General features: G+C 39.1%; 2 protein-coding genes across 3 annotated transcripts; one reads left to right on the top strand and one right to left on the bottom strand.

Annotated features, from left to right (window-relative positions):
• Positions 1–802: 802 nt before the first annotated feature.
• On the top strand, positions 803–10,938 carry LOC122032336 (uncharacterized protein At4g14342). Of its 2 annotated transcripts, none has more exons than XM_042591614.1 (4): positions 803–914; positions 9,688–9,773; positions 9,873–9,996; positions 10,743–10,938. In XM_042591614.1, exons 1-4 carry the CDS (start codon positions 912–914, stop codon positions 10,788–10,790), a joined length of 261 nt encoding a protein of 86 aa, XP_042447548.1. In that variant the 5' UTR covers positions 803–911; the 3' UTR covers positions 10,791–10,938. The 2 variants fall into 2 exon arrangements, with proteins under 2 accessions (XP_042447548.1, XP_042447547.1); XM_042591613.1 differs by lacking the exon at positions 803–914 and adding an exon at positions 7,751–7,979.
• Positions 10,939–11,601: 663 nt separating this feature from the next.
• On the bottom strand, positions 11,602–13,239 carry LOC122032588. The gene has a single exon (XM_042591893.1). It carries the CDS (start codon positions 13,057–13,059, stop codon positions 11,617–11,619), a length of 1,443 nt encoding a protein of 480 aa, XP_042447827.1. The 5' UTR covers positions 13,060–13,239; the 3' UTR covers positions 11,602–11,616.
• Between the last annotated feature and the right edge of the window lie 84 nt (positions 13,240–13,323).

Genomic DNA, 13,323 nt, shown 5'->3' with positions numbered 1-13,323 from the left:
TCATGCCAATTGGTGTGACTAATGCACCAATGGTCTCCAGAGACTTTATAACAAGTCTTTCAAGAACCACTAATGGGTACAATGCGATATAGGTGATGATGGACAGAGAAGTTAAGAATCTAAGAAGCAAAGAAGTACCACTAGTAAAAGACAGTATAAGACAGAGGTATCCAGGATTAGTCTAAGTTCGAGGACGAACTTTTTATAAGGTATGGGGAATTGTAACAACCCAAATTTCTCCCTTTCGAGTCCCAAAAGTAATTTAAAAATATTTAAAAATGCTACAGAAAAATTCTAGAGATTTTTAGAATTTTTAGAGTATTTTTATGCAATTTTTGGAGGTCGTTTAGTATTTTTACTAAACGAAAGAAGTTTTGACAAAAAAATATCCAAGCCGAGCTTTGATTCGGTCAAAATCCGACCGACCAAGTGTGCTGGCAGTCATTGCTAATAAATTAGGAAGTGAAATATATTTAAGCAGTAGTTAAGAAATCGGAAATAAATTACAATAAAATATACGCGGCTGAGGAATCGAAGCCGTGGCCTTTGACCCGAGCAAAATCCGACTGACCAGCTGTGCTGGCGGCTGATGTTAATTATAAAAAGAGTGAATAATATTTAAAGTATAGTAATTAATAAAAATCTTACTTATAAGAAAAGGCTTAAGTTTTTTTCTCGAACCCTAAACTTTTCTCACCCGAACCTCTCTTCTCCTCTCACGCTCGAACAAGCCGCGGCTAGGGCACGATTCCGGTGGCCGGCGGGTGGCTTACTCCAAGAGGTTCTTCATCGTCGTGATCCTTGCGTCGAGGAGAAGCTGGGAGCACGAAGAGGGGGCCAAAATCGTCGAGATTTGGAGCTCACCCGAAACCCTAGAGCCTTCCTCTTCGGCTGTAAGTCCAAGAAATCGCATGGTAAGTTGCTACTCACCTGCGGTAAGAGTTGATCCGATTTTTGCTTTGGTGCTTTCTTGTTTTCTTGAGTTTTGCCATGAAGGAACTTGTTTTTGTTTGTTGTCGTGAACCCTAAAGAAAGAAAGGGAAGGGTTAGTTTAGTTCAAGCAGGTGGATTAGATTTCCTTCAAAGCTTTGTAATTAGTATTTCCAGGTTTTGACTCAAACCCTTGCTGTTTGTTACCTTAGTAGGCATGATCGGTTCATGTAGGACTTTGTAGATTTCGGAATCTGTTGTAGTTGTAATGATCTCGAAGTTGTTCTGTTAAATTCTGCAAGGATTGAATGAAGCATGATTTTAGGCTATAAGGTTTTGATCTTTTAATTATGCCAGATCCTGTTCGATTCTGTTATGTCTCATTGAATGGATTTAGAGTTGTGGATTACAATTAGCTTGCAGTTTTAGTTGTTGTTGCTCGACAGTAAGCTTGAAATGGTTTAGAATTTGGAGCCTTTAGTTTGCACAAATGATTTTGTCGTGGATGGGTTCTGCAAGGTTGGCAAGGTTGAAGAAGCCATGGTTTGGTTGGTAAACGTGTTGGAGAATAACCTCAAACCAAAGGAAGGGACAATTAGCAAACTTTTGGTGTGCCTTAGTAAGAATCATATAGTGCATGATCCACTGTTGGTACTAAATAATTTGTTTAAATTAGGTTACACTCTTGCTATGTCTGTATGCTATTTACTGGTTGAGCAACTATGCCGAGACACACAGACACAATCAACATTGCAGGTTGAGGAAATATTGTTGAACAAGTTTTACATGGGTTTTCTTTTAAATTTCAGCAGATTATAGCTTGATTTGTGTTACAGTAGGGGCGCGAACAGAGGAGCTTACTTTTAGTTTTGTTCGTGCTAAGCAATTGACATAAACGGCTTTAGTTTTGGGTGTAGCAATTGCAAGAAAATAGAAGTGATAGTTCTAAACAAACGAAACGAGTTATATAGGATCCAAAATTCCAGTGAGTTTTAGTTTGATAGAAGCACCCTTTCCTTATGCTTTGCTTGGTTGGAAACAATTTAGAATGTGTAGATTTATTAAGTATTTAGTTTCTTTAACAGTACAGATTTGCTAATAGATAATTTATGGAAAGCATTGTAGTACAAGGCTTTAGATTTCCTTTAAATATGCAGTTCTAAACCCTTTGTTGCCAAGTAAACAGCAATGAACAGATTATATTCGAGTTTTCTGTTGTTTCTTTGCTACTGTACAGAACCTGATCTACCTTTAAATTTGCTTTCTCTTGATCTAATAAGGCTTCGGACAGATTATGGTAGAGTTAATCCTTGATATCTCCGTATCACTAAATAGCTAAAGTTTTCTAAAGGTTTAGGATCAAATCTGTTTGGTTTATCTCTTTTGTTATTGTACAGTTTTGAAGTATTTTTAAAATGGTTTTGAAAAATACTTAGCTAAATTTGAAAAGCTTTTGAAAAATATTTAACTAAATTTGAAATGGTTTTGAAAATAATTGTTGTTTGAAAAACTGAACTCTTAAAAAGATTTTGACAAACACTAAAAAGTATTGATAAATACTTAACTTTTAAAAAGATTTTCTTGATAGAAGTTCAGCCTAAGTACTTAACTTAAAAGGATTTTCATAAAAACTTAGCTTAAGTACTTTGCTTTGAAAATAGTTAGCTTCTAGAAAGGTTTTTAGATAAAAAAAGCATACTTAAAAACTTTTTCAAAATTTGTACTTGCTTTTTCACATAAGGTTTTTTTTTAAAAAAAACAAAACTAAATTTTTAAACATTTAAACTTTGAAATAAGAAAAAAAATGCCTTTTTTTTTTTTTAAAAAAAAAGCTTTAAATTTCTTTGCACTCCCCCTAAATTAATGCCAAAAGTGTTTGAGAGTCCTAGAGTCCAAGCATGAGAAGTTATCAAACACAAGTTATAAAATAATTTTCCTAATTTTCCATCTCACCCATTCTAGGTTATCAAGCATGTTTAGCTTATGAGTGAGTGTGAGACGGAGTTGTCTTTATCAATATTGAAATTGATATTTAAAATAAGTTTGAGTTTGAGTTTCAAATGAGTAAACATTTAAAATTTTAAAAATTAAAAATTAATTAAGTTTGCAATCATAATTTGAAAATATGATTTAAGAATTAATTAAAATTTTAAAAATTAAAAATTAATTAAGTTTGCAATCATAATTTGAAAATATAATTTGAGAATTAATTAAGATTTTAAAAATTAATTATCATTAAGATTTTGAATTAAATATAATTTGAAAATTAATTATCATATGATTTGAAAATTGAAATTTTAATAATTAATAGTTTGAAATTTAATTATGAATTGAAAATTATAATTTTGTAAATAATTATTTTAAATTTTGAAATTATAAAAAAATAAATACTTTGATTGAAATTAATTATAATTTGAACCTTAATAATAATTAACTTTTTGAAAATAATTTAATTATGATTTTAAAATTAATTATAACATTAAGTGAGATTAATTATAATTTTAAGTAAGATTTTGAAATTAATTATGATTTTGAAATTAAGTATAATATCGAAATTAATTATGATTTTTAAAATAATTATGAAATTAATTATAATTTTTAAAATAATTGTGAAAATAATTATGATTTTTAAAATAATTACCAAATTAATTATGATTTTTAAAATAATTATGAATAATTTTACTTGATTAACTATTTTAAACCTAGGTTCATCTCACCCAGTCTAAGTTACCAAGCAAGGAACCTTATAGATTTTTGTGAGATGATTATCTTTAGATTTAGGTTATGTTTAAGGATTAATTTACATTTGAGTTAGACTTAGATTTTTCAATTAGTCAATTAAATACACATTTTAAAGATTGACTTCTAGGCTGTGGCGAGGTACTAGGTCTTCTTGGATATGAGATCATCCACCACTTCTAGATAAAGCCTTTCAAATAAATTATATATTTAATTTTCTTTTTGAAACTCCTAGGACTAACCGATCAAGTGTAAATTATGTCTGGGTTCTTAATCTATCCTAATCTAAGCATATAATAAAAGCAGAAGAAACAAAGTAATCATCAAACAATTCTATTTATTTATAATGATGGTTTTTCTATTGGATCCCCCTGGATCATAGCCTCGATATGGTCTATCAAGGTAATGAACTTGATCATTGGGGTTCCAATATTGACCAAGTCAAACTTGATTGATCAAGTTAGACTTGGGTACCCATGCCTGGATTACCTTTCTATTTGGTCTATTAACAAGTGATAAATATGAACGATATTTCCTTTTTATCCTAAATCCTAGTCCGGATCGATTGTATACAGTCTTTTGTTTTCCAAGAATCAAATCAAGATTCTTGGAACCTAGTGTAAACCGTTCCAACGTGATCTTCAAATCCTTGACTTGAATTTTCAGGCTGGAATTCTCTTCCTCAAGCTTTTGGACTTGAGTTGAGATTTCAGTCTGAATAGGGTCAGTCAAGGATTCGGAGTTAGTCACTTTCTTAAGGGTTGTTACTTCCTTTTGGAGTGACTTGACCCGGATGTTGGATTTAGCTAATTTCTTTAACAAGTAAGGAATTAAGTTTTATAGATCGTCTAATTGAGTCTCGATAAATAGAGAACTTATAGTGGGTTTGAGCCCTTCGAAAATAGATACGGATCCATAGCTTCTCTCGGACTCGATTTCTGATTCACTTTCGGTATCAGACTCGAACTCGGACTCAGTTTCGACAACATTCGCTTGTATCAGTAGTGCAAGGAAGCTTGATTGTTCTTCTTCATCGGACTCGTCTGATGATTCGGACCATGTTGCTTTCACCACCTTCCTTCTTTGTTGTTTCTGGTTTGGACAATCTGACTTGTAGTGTCCCTTTTTGTTATAGCCGTAGCAGGTGACTCTAGTCTTGACCTTCGAATTTGATTAAGTCACATTCTTCTTTTTGCATATCTTTCATATGAGCTTTACTAATTCAGCAGTAATCTCGTCGTCGTCTTCTGAGTCCGATTCGTCTTTGGACTCGGGTTCGGTTCTGCGCTTCGTTTTAGGTTCTGGGGTGTTGCTTGTACCTGCAATTAAGGCAATACCCTTCTCGACCGATCGAGCATTAATTTGTTTATGTAATTCAAATTCAGAAAATAATTCGTCAATTTTAATTAAAGATAAATCCTTGGATATCTTGTAAGCATCTACCATGGATGCCCACAAGGTATTCCTCGGAAAGGCATTTAGGGCGTACCTTAGGATGTCGCGGTTCTCCACTTTCTGTCTGATTGTGTGGAGTTCGTTGAGCAGATCTTGTATACGGGCATGAAGCTGGCTAGCCGTCTCACCTTCCTGCATTTTAATATTATATAATTTATTAAGTGGTAAGTCATGCTTACTTACCTTTGTGTCGGGCGTGCCCTCGTGCAACTCGATCAGATTTTACCATAATTCTTTGGTGTTCGAGTTTGCCGTGGTCGTTAGTTGGAAGTTCAAGGTCAGTTTTGACGATCATCCATACTTCGAAATGAGTTTGAAGGTACAACTCCATTCGACCCTTCCAGTAGCCGAAGTCTTCTCCGGTGAAGAGCGGTGGGCGGGCAGTGCTATAGCCTTCTTGGAGAGTCATAAAAAAGAAATCTCTCACACAAAGAAAACCATAAAAACTTGTCCCAGGACTTGATCCTGAATTAGTAGTGCGGGTTAAAAGAAGGATAAAAATGCGATATCGAGTGGTGTTGCACCAACTTCGAGAAAAAAATTCAATTACGAAAAAACTGGATCGGAAGGCGGCAAAAATCCTGATTCCGATCGACTCCGAAAAATTAAAAAAAAACACCATGAAAAAATTCATTGACTGATGGTTGCACCAAATCAAAGTGACCCCGCTTTGATATCAATTGTTGGATCGAAATCGCTAGACGGGGGATGAATAGCGCTCATGGCTTTTATGTTCGTTTCGGAAAACTTTCGAGTAATACGCAGCGGAAATATATTTCGAGGTCGCGGGTTCGAATCTGAACCCGCGACCTCGGACTCGAACCGAAGCTTTAAGTTGATTTGGCTAACCAAGAGTTCAGCGGATGTTTTGTGATTAAAGAGAGAAAAGAGAGAGCGAATTTTATTTAAGTAGTAGTTGGTTAACAGAATACCAAGTTATAAAAAGAGAACTTAGGGATTAATTTACCGTGACCTAATTTCTTCCTCCCTCCCGTTCGCGAGCGACGGCGATTCCTTCTCGGGCGAAGACGAAGCCGAGGCTAGGTCTTCTCTCCGGCGGCCGACCAAGGGGTCTTTCCGAGGGGTTTTTCCACCGTCGCGAGCACCTCGTCGAGGAGAGCACAGTGACGAGAAGAAATTGCCGAGTCTTGCGGTTTCTCCGAAACCCTAAAGGTCTTCCTCGGCTGTAAGTCCAAGAAACAGCATGGTAAGTTGCTACTCACCTGCAGTAGGAGTAGTTCCGAGCTTTGATTTAGTTTTCCGCTTTGCTTTCGGATCATGTGTACAGAATAGATGATCTATTCGGTTTCAAGCTTCGATTTAGATTCCTTCTTTGTTTTGGAACTTGCTGTACAGAATCGAGGATTGATAGAGCTTTAGTTCCTTCTAGAAGTATGAGTGGGTATGATCCTAGCATGGTTGAAGGATGAATCGGGGACTACTATTAGGGCACCGTGGTTTAAGTTATTATCTTGTTCCTCTGTTTTCTGTGTTGTGAATTTGGATGAAGAATTTCGGTTTTGATGTCTTCATGGTCTGGAGCAGTGGGTGAGTTTAATAATTTTCTGATGATATCTGGTTTGCTTAATGCTGGTTTGTGGGAGGTAGGTTTACATGGACCCATAACAAAATTTGGAAAGACTAGATAGGGTCTTAATTTCACCTTCTTGGAATGCTAAGGAGTTAGTGGTGGGTGTGGAACACTTGAGTAGAGCTGCGTCTGCTCACTGCCTTTACTGATCAAACTATCAGTTGCTTCCTCACCCTTGGCTTCGTTTAGATTTCAGAAAATGTGAACTAAACACGTTAATTTTTCTTTAACTGTAAGGTTGAATTAGATGCTGCCATGCTATAGAACTGGCCTCTAGAAACTGCAATCGAAATTAAGAAGGCTAAAAGAACATTGGGAAGTAATGTTCTGGGTGTAAGGTGTTTTGCTCCATGTGTGAGTTTTAATTTGTGCATAATGGAATTGCTGTTTGGGTTAACAGTACCGTGCTTGATTAGTTTGGAATACATTCAACAGAATCTAAACTTATGATGAGTTAAGCTTAGATTGGTAGTGTTTTATTACTTCTTATGTTCCTGTGGATTTTGGACAGGATTAGAATAGGGAAGACTTAGATTTTTATGCATTCACTCCTCTTCATTGTGCTAAGTATTTTGGATTTGTATGTTGGCTGAGGACTCGACACCTTCAAAGTAGTTGTTATTCCATTACTACCTCAAGATACCTAGGTTGGTTATGCACTGTTAAAATTAGGTAGTTTTCTTTTATGGAAATTAGCAATGTGGTATGCCCAATCGCTACCCGGAATTATTCGATGAGTCAAAATTTAAGGACAAAATTATTTTTAGGGGGGAGAATTGTAAGGTCTCCCAAGAATTGAATACAAAATTTAATTAAAAATAAAATAAATTGATAAATTAGGATCCCATGAGCGACAATAAAGGAAAACATTCACTAAATTTTTTATGATATTTAGGAATTTTAGATGAACTAGTATGACATCATGAAACTATTTAACAAAGGTATTACATTTACATTGGGAGTTGATGAATTATAATTACCCTAGGTTAGGGATTAGTTGCCCTAAGCATTAAGACCTAGGTATAAAAGCTTAGCTCAACCCATATCCCCCGCACCCACCCACTGTGCCAGATATCGCCGTCACTTCTTTCTCTTCATTCTCGTTGGTCTCAGTCGGGCTCTCCACCGAGCTCAGATCCCCGATCGAGAGTCACACTACTCCGGCGGGTCTGCGGAAGCTTGTGAGCAGGCGGGGAGTCCATCGACCACCACACCGGCGGCACAGCAACGACTGAGTTGAGGCTTCGACGGAGGAATGAGTAAGGCAAGTACATGTCGATTTGATGATGTGAGATCCATAAGGTAAATGATAGGAGCCTAGGTGAGTCTGATAGCTTGCTACGAAGTTGTTTTGAGTTGAATGAAGTGCGATTTGGGGTTTCCTGTGGTTCTATGGCTTCGTCTCACGAATTCGTGTTCTGCTAGGTTAAGAACATTCTGATAGTCTCGGTGTTGAGAAGGGAATTTGCTTGTTCATTGCCCTGATCGATTGAATGTGATGCGATTCTAGTTCTTTTCGTGTTCATGCTCTGTTTCGTGATTTTTTTCGAGATTTCGCAACGGATTTCAGTGTTTGCAACTGGGAATGGTATAGTTCGGCTTTGTGGTTCTTCTTGTGGTGCTTATGTCTCGACTTAAAGGTTTTGTGGAGTCCTGGTTTTGATTTGGGTTTCCCCACTGTGGAGTTTTGAATCGCCTTGAGGTTTCATTGCAGTTCTCGCCGGGTACACATGTTTTCTAGAATTCGCTAGTGCATTTGTATGGTTGGAGTTCGGTTGTCAGTGGGATTGTTCTGTTTATGGTTTTCGTGGTGTTCGCTTGGCTGTGATTGGGTTGGTTCCGATTATCTCCATGTCGTTGAAGTTGCGAGCTCTCTGTATGCTACCTGTTTGTTTGAATGTCTGGCTGAGAGGTTAAATAGAGATATAAGTTGCGTGTTGAGTTTTTGTAGAGCTCTGGATTTGGTTTTGGTTCCCATGGGGTTTTCGAGTCAATTTTGAGGATGATTTTCTTGCTTCTTGGGATTCCGAAAGCTTCGGATAGACTGTTGATGGCTTAAACCTTGATGATTTATATCTTTTATTCTTCCTGCTGTTCTAAATAGTGTTGATCTGCTCTCTGATAGCTGAGGTTTCAGTTTGGTTTTCCATGCGATTTCGTCCTGTTTCCCTGGAGGTTTGATGTTGATGCACCATTGTAGAGGGCTGTGGTGATGGTGTGAAGTTCGGTTATTGGTTTGGTTTTGTGATGGTTTGTGAATTTTGTGTGGATTCTTTTATAAAGGGTAGTTGACTGATTTAGTTTTGGAGGATTGAAAAATCCTCACGTTGAAGTGAATTTCTTGTTCAAGCTTGTTTATTTAATTGATATTGTGTATATTGAGCAAACATAAATAAACTTTTGCCAAGCTGAACATCAAGCTTGTTCACGAACATTTGGTTCATTTACAGCCCTATCTAGAAGAACCGTCAGTCACATACCTCAGTCACATACCTGGGACTATGTTAAATGCAGTGTGGGCCTGATTGTGACCTTAACCTGAACTTTAGTTCCGTCTATTTCACATTCTATTTTATCGAGACTACCTTATATGGCTTGTGGTTTTGCTGATCAGACATCATGGCTTGTCTCTATGCTAATGCTAAGCTTATCCTAACACTCACAATTATTCTTAACCTTCAATTCAGTCACCTGTCAAACAGTTCACACTATTTATCACAGTAGGATTGTCCTTCAGTTAGTAATATTTGATGATTTTCATTCATCCATTGGTCTCTGTTCCTCCTCTACGTTGGAGGAATGGCCAACAACAATCCATTGATGTATCTGGGATGTTTATTTTAGTATAACCTTAATGGTACATTTTCAATTTTTCTAAATTTTTGTTCAATTGAATAGATGTAATTGTAATCCAGTGAAGCTAACATTATTTTTTCTAGTAGTAAAGATCTCATAGAACTTTGTCCACACAGGCAAGCGACAGATTCAACATCAATTCTCAGCTAGAGCATCTTCAAGCTAAATATGTTGGAACAGGGCATGCGGACTTAAATAGATTGTAAATTCCCAAATCTTACTTGCAAAGTTGCTATCTATTTGTCATATTTAAATTGAATGCATAAAAATAATTCAAATATATCTTCCTTGTGTCCTTCAGTGAATGGGGTGTGAATATCCAACGCGACAGTTATGCATCATACATTGGCCACTACCCTATCTTGGCCTATTTTTCTGTTGCTGAAAATGAATCCATTGGAAGACAACGCTACAATTTTATGCAAGTGAGGCTAGATCCTGCTTCTTCATCTATTATTTATATTAATAGTCAGCTACCCATTTAAGTTCAATAGAAGTTAGTTATGCATCATAAATGCATGATATCATGTACTTTTGCCTTTTGTTGATGAATAAATGAAATGAATGATTTTTTTTTTATCATAGATTTTGGTTTTGTTTTCTTTCTTTATATTAATTATGTATGTGTCCATCACAGATGTGCATCGTAGAGGAAAAATTATGGTATCCTTTTATCTGTAATATATGAAATTGATGTTATGTGACAGATAGCTAAGTGACTCACCATCCACATATGTTCTTGTGATGCTAATTCGTAAGTCGATAAAATTCCTGCTTTTTGTACCTACAAATGAGTTGAACTTCTCTCAAAAGTTGTAGACTTTATTTGCCATTTGTTGATATCATATGGAGGTTCTTGATTGGTTAGGTTGGTGGCTGTAGTTCGAAAACATTACCCTGCATATGTGCAGCTGATTGGCATGAGAGAACAACAAAGCTATCATTTCAGTTCTCTGATTTGTGGACTGGTTTATTTTAATAAGATTGAGTAGTTTTCTTCTGTCTTAGCTTATATTAGTAGTCTTGGGTGATTACACATGCCAAGCTAGATCCACTAGTTCTTTGTGTTTTTCTAACAGTGTATTTAAGTGCTGTAATTTAGGCTTCTTTGCCATTTATATTCCTTTTGCAACAAGATGATTACAGCAAGATAACGTGTCTCTTGTTGCAGAAAATGCTGTTGCCTTGTGGTCTTCCTCCAGAGAGAGAAGAAGATTGAAGTCCTGTGTTACTTGTGGCTGCTTCCTTGTATTTTTATTTATACTGCTGTGTAGAACTCTGTATGCATGTTGAACTGAGATCATCTGTAATGGATTTGAAGTTTGCTGGCTACAGATGATAAACACTTGTTTAACTATTTTTCTGTTTCTTTGTTTTTCTGTGGGTTATTTAGTAGAGGTTCAAAGTTGTTGGTTTCTTGCCTTCCGAAATGATCTGTTTATCGATTGAATGTCTGAAACTCATGTTGCTTTAAGTTCACTCATAGCTTTAAGTTCACTCTTGAATATAGAACAGATAGCGGATTTTCTTTGGTTGGTTATAAGAAAACTGGTCAGAAATAGTAAAGTTAAAAAGGAGAAAAATAGAAAGAAGAAGGGGCCATGATTCACAATCAAACTGCGAGCATCCGTGAACTCATGGTTAAGGGTGTCAATTTGGATGGGTCGGGTTGAGTTGTTTTTTTTTCAAATCCAACACGAACTCGACCTGAATACGAGTTCAATTTAAAACACCTGAACCCAAATCCGATCAACCCGATCAACTCGAGTTCGACCCAGATAATTCGAAAATCCGATTTAAAATGACTTTTAGGGCTATTTTTCGTATAATTTTTTACTTTTATCTCAATATTCTATCATTATCATATAAACTATCATTATCATATAAACGTGATATTAATATATATAAAAATATTTTAATTTTAAAATAAAATTTAATTTCACCCTAAAAAATCCCACTAAATCTTATATTTAGGTCAACCCAGGACCCGACTCCATCCGAAAAAAACATACTCAATAATTTAAGGTGCAGATTGCATAATTTTTTCATAATTCAAGCTCCGATTTACACTGCCGCCGATCGTCGTACCACGACATACAACTCAACCCGACGAGCACCTCCACGACGGCTGCCTCCGCCTTGTTGACGTCGGCGTAGTGTAGCGTCTGCAGCAGCAGTGCCCGTGGCCGCGTGCAGAACCTCTGCTCCCGGTCCATGTTGCGCTCCTCCTGCCACCGCACCGTGTCGCGCGCCACCGGCACCAGCCACGCCAGGATCGCAGCCACCGGCTCCCTCCAGCCCTCCGCCAGAGATTCGTCCACATCTGACAGCCGGACCCCCTCCCTCCTCCAGCACTCCCTCAGCTTCGCCCTCACAGCCGCGCGCATCCCTGACGGCAGCATCTCGTACAATTTCTCTCTCGCCGCCGCCACCGGCTCCTCCTCCACAGCCGCTGCCTTCACTCTGTTTCGTTCTTGAAACAACTTCTCGGCAGCCAGGATAACGTTGGCGTACCGCAACGTCAGGCCCGACCCGCCGACGGTGGTCGGGGACTCTTTGAGGAATTTCCTCAAACGATCGAAGGGCGTTTCTTGCGCGCCGATCTCCATCGGCGTTCTCATGATCGTTGCAGAGTTACGAAGGAAAGGCACGTGCTGCGGCACCACCCGTCGCTCCAGCAGCCCTGACGAGTGCTTCCTGAGGAAATTGGTCAGATCACCGTCCGGCAGACCGAGGACGTAGACGCCGAAGACAGCACAGATTCTGGAGAAGACAGCGACGACGGTTCGGACCATGAGCTCCACAGCCTTGTCGAAGGTCTTGCTCCACAAAGATTCCTCCTTTAGCCGGCGAACCCTGTCTTCCTGCGACCGGAGCTGGAAGCGAACCGGGTCGGGCGCCGACGGCGGTTTCTGGACCTGTATCGGACCGCTGTGCCGGCGCCACTCCTGCTGCTCCTGCTGCTGGGCGCGCTTCTCCGTCGCCTCAAGCTCATTAAGCACCTCCATCTCCGTGTACAGCCTTGACGTCGCCGCCACGTACCGCTCCATCTTCCTCACCCGCCTCTCCGCGCGCTTGGCGGTGGAGCCGAGGCCGAGGCGGTCGAGGTCGGCGGCGGCGCGGGCGTCGATGAGAAAGGAGTGCACTCCGACGGCCTTGAGGTCGGCGTAGAGGCGGTCGAAGGCGTGGAGTAGCAGGTCGCGGCACCTGGGGGCGAGGCGGGAGACAGCGGCCGCGGCCGCGTCGAGGTCGCCCACCAGCTCGGCGCCGGCGACGCGGAGGAGAAAAACCTGATCCTTCGAGGTCAAGTAGGCGACGCCAGGGGCGCGCATGCCGGCGCGGAGGCGGCCGACTTCCTCCTCGGCGAGGGAGCGGTGGAGGGAGACGAGGCGAGACATGACGGCGGCGGCCTCGAAGGCGAGGATCCCGACGGCCGGACGCTGCGGGCAGCGCGCTCGGAGATCGGCGAGCACCTTGGTGACGCCCATGTGCTTCCCGGCGAATCGAAGGTGCGTTGGAAAGGAGGGGTATAAAAGGATATATAATGAAAGAGATATATCTAATATAGAAGATGTCGGATCTTTTAGGATATATATATATATAATCGAGGTATAAAAGGAAGGATATAGAATCTGAATTGCATCCCCCAATTGTCGGCGGCCTGCCGAATCAGGAAAGCTAGAATTTTTAGGAAGTATGGATTTATAATCGAGATATGGAAGGAAGGATACAGAATCTGATTCGCAGTCATC

Source organism: Zingiber officinale, chromosome 11A (genome assembly GCF_018446385.1).
Source record: "Zingiber officinale cultivar Zhangliang chromosome 11A, Zo_v1.1, whole genome shotgun sequence".
Taxonomy (NCBI): domain Eukaryota; kingdom Viridiplantae; phylum Streptophyta; class Magnoliopsida; order Zingiberales; family Zingiberaceae; genus Zingiber; species Zingiber officinale.
The sequence above is the reverse complement of the archived record's forward strand: the minus strand, read 5'-3'. Positions and strand labels throughout refer to the sequence as shown.

What these genes read in the sequence shown, in the direction of transcription:
- LOC122032336 (XM_042591613.1), top strand. An exon ending in CATGCGGACTTAAATAGATT is followed by an intron (nt 9,774 to 9,872) that starts GTAAATTCCCAA and finishes TGTGTCCTTCAG; the next exon opens with TGAATGGGGTGTGAATATCC. An exon ending in AACGCTACAATTTTATGCAA is followed by an intron (nt 9,997 to 10,742) that starts GTGAGGCTAGAT and finishes CTCTTGTTGCAG; the next exon opens with AAAATGCTGTTGCCTTGTGG.
- LOC122032588 (XM_042591893.1), bottom strand. Translation starts at nt 13,059, where the DNA reads ATGGGCGTCACCAAGGTGCTCGCCGATCTCCGAGCGCGCTGCCCGCAG.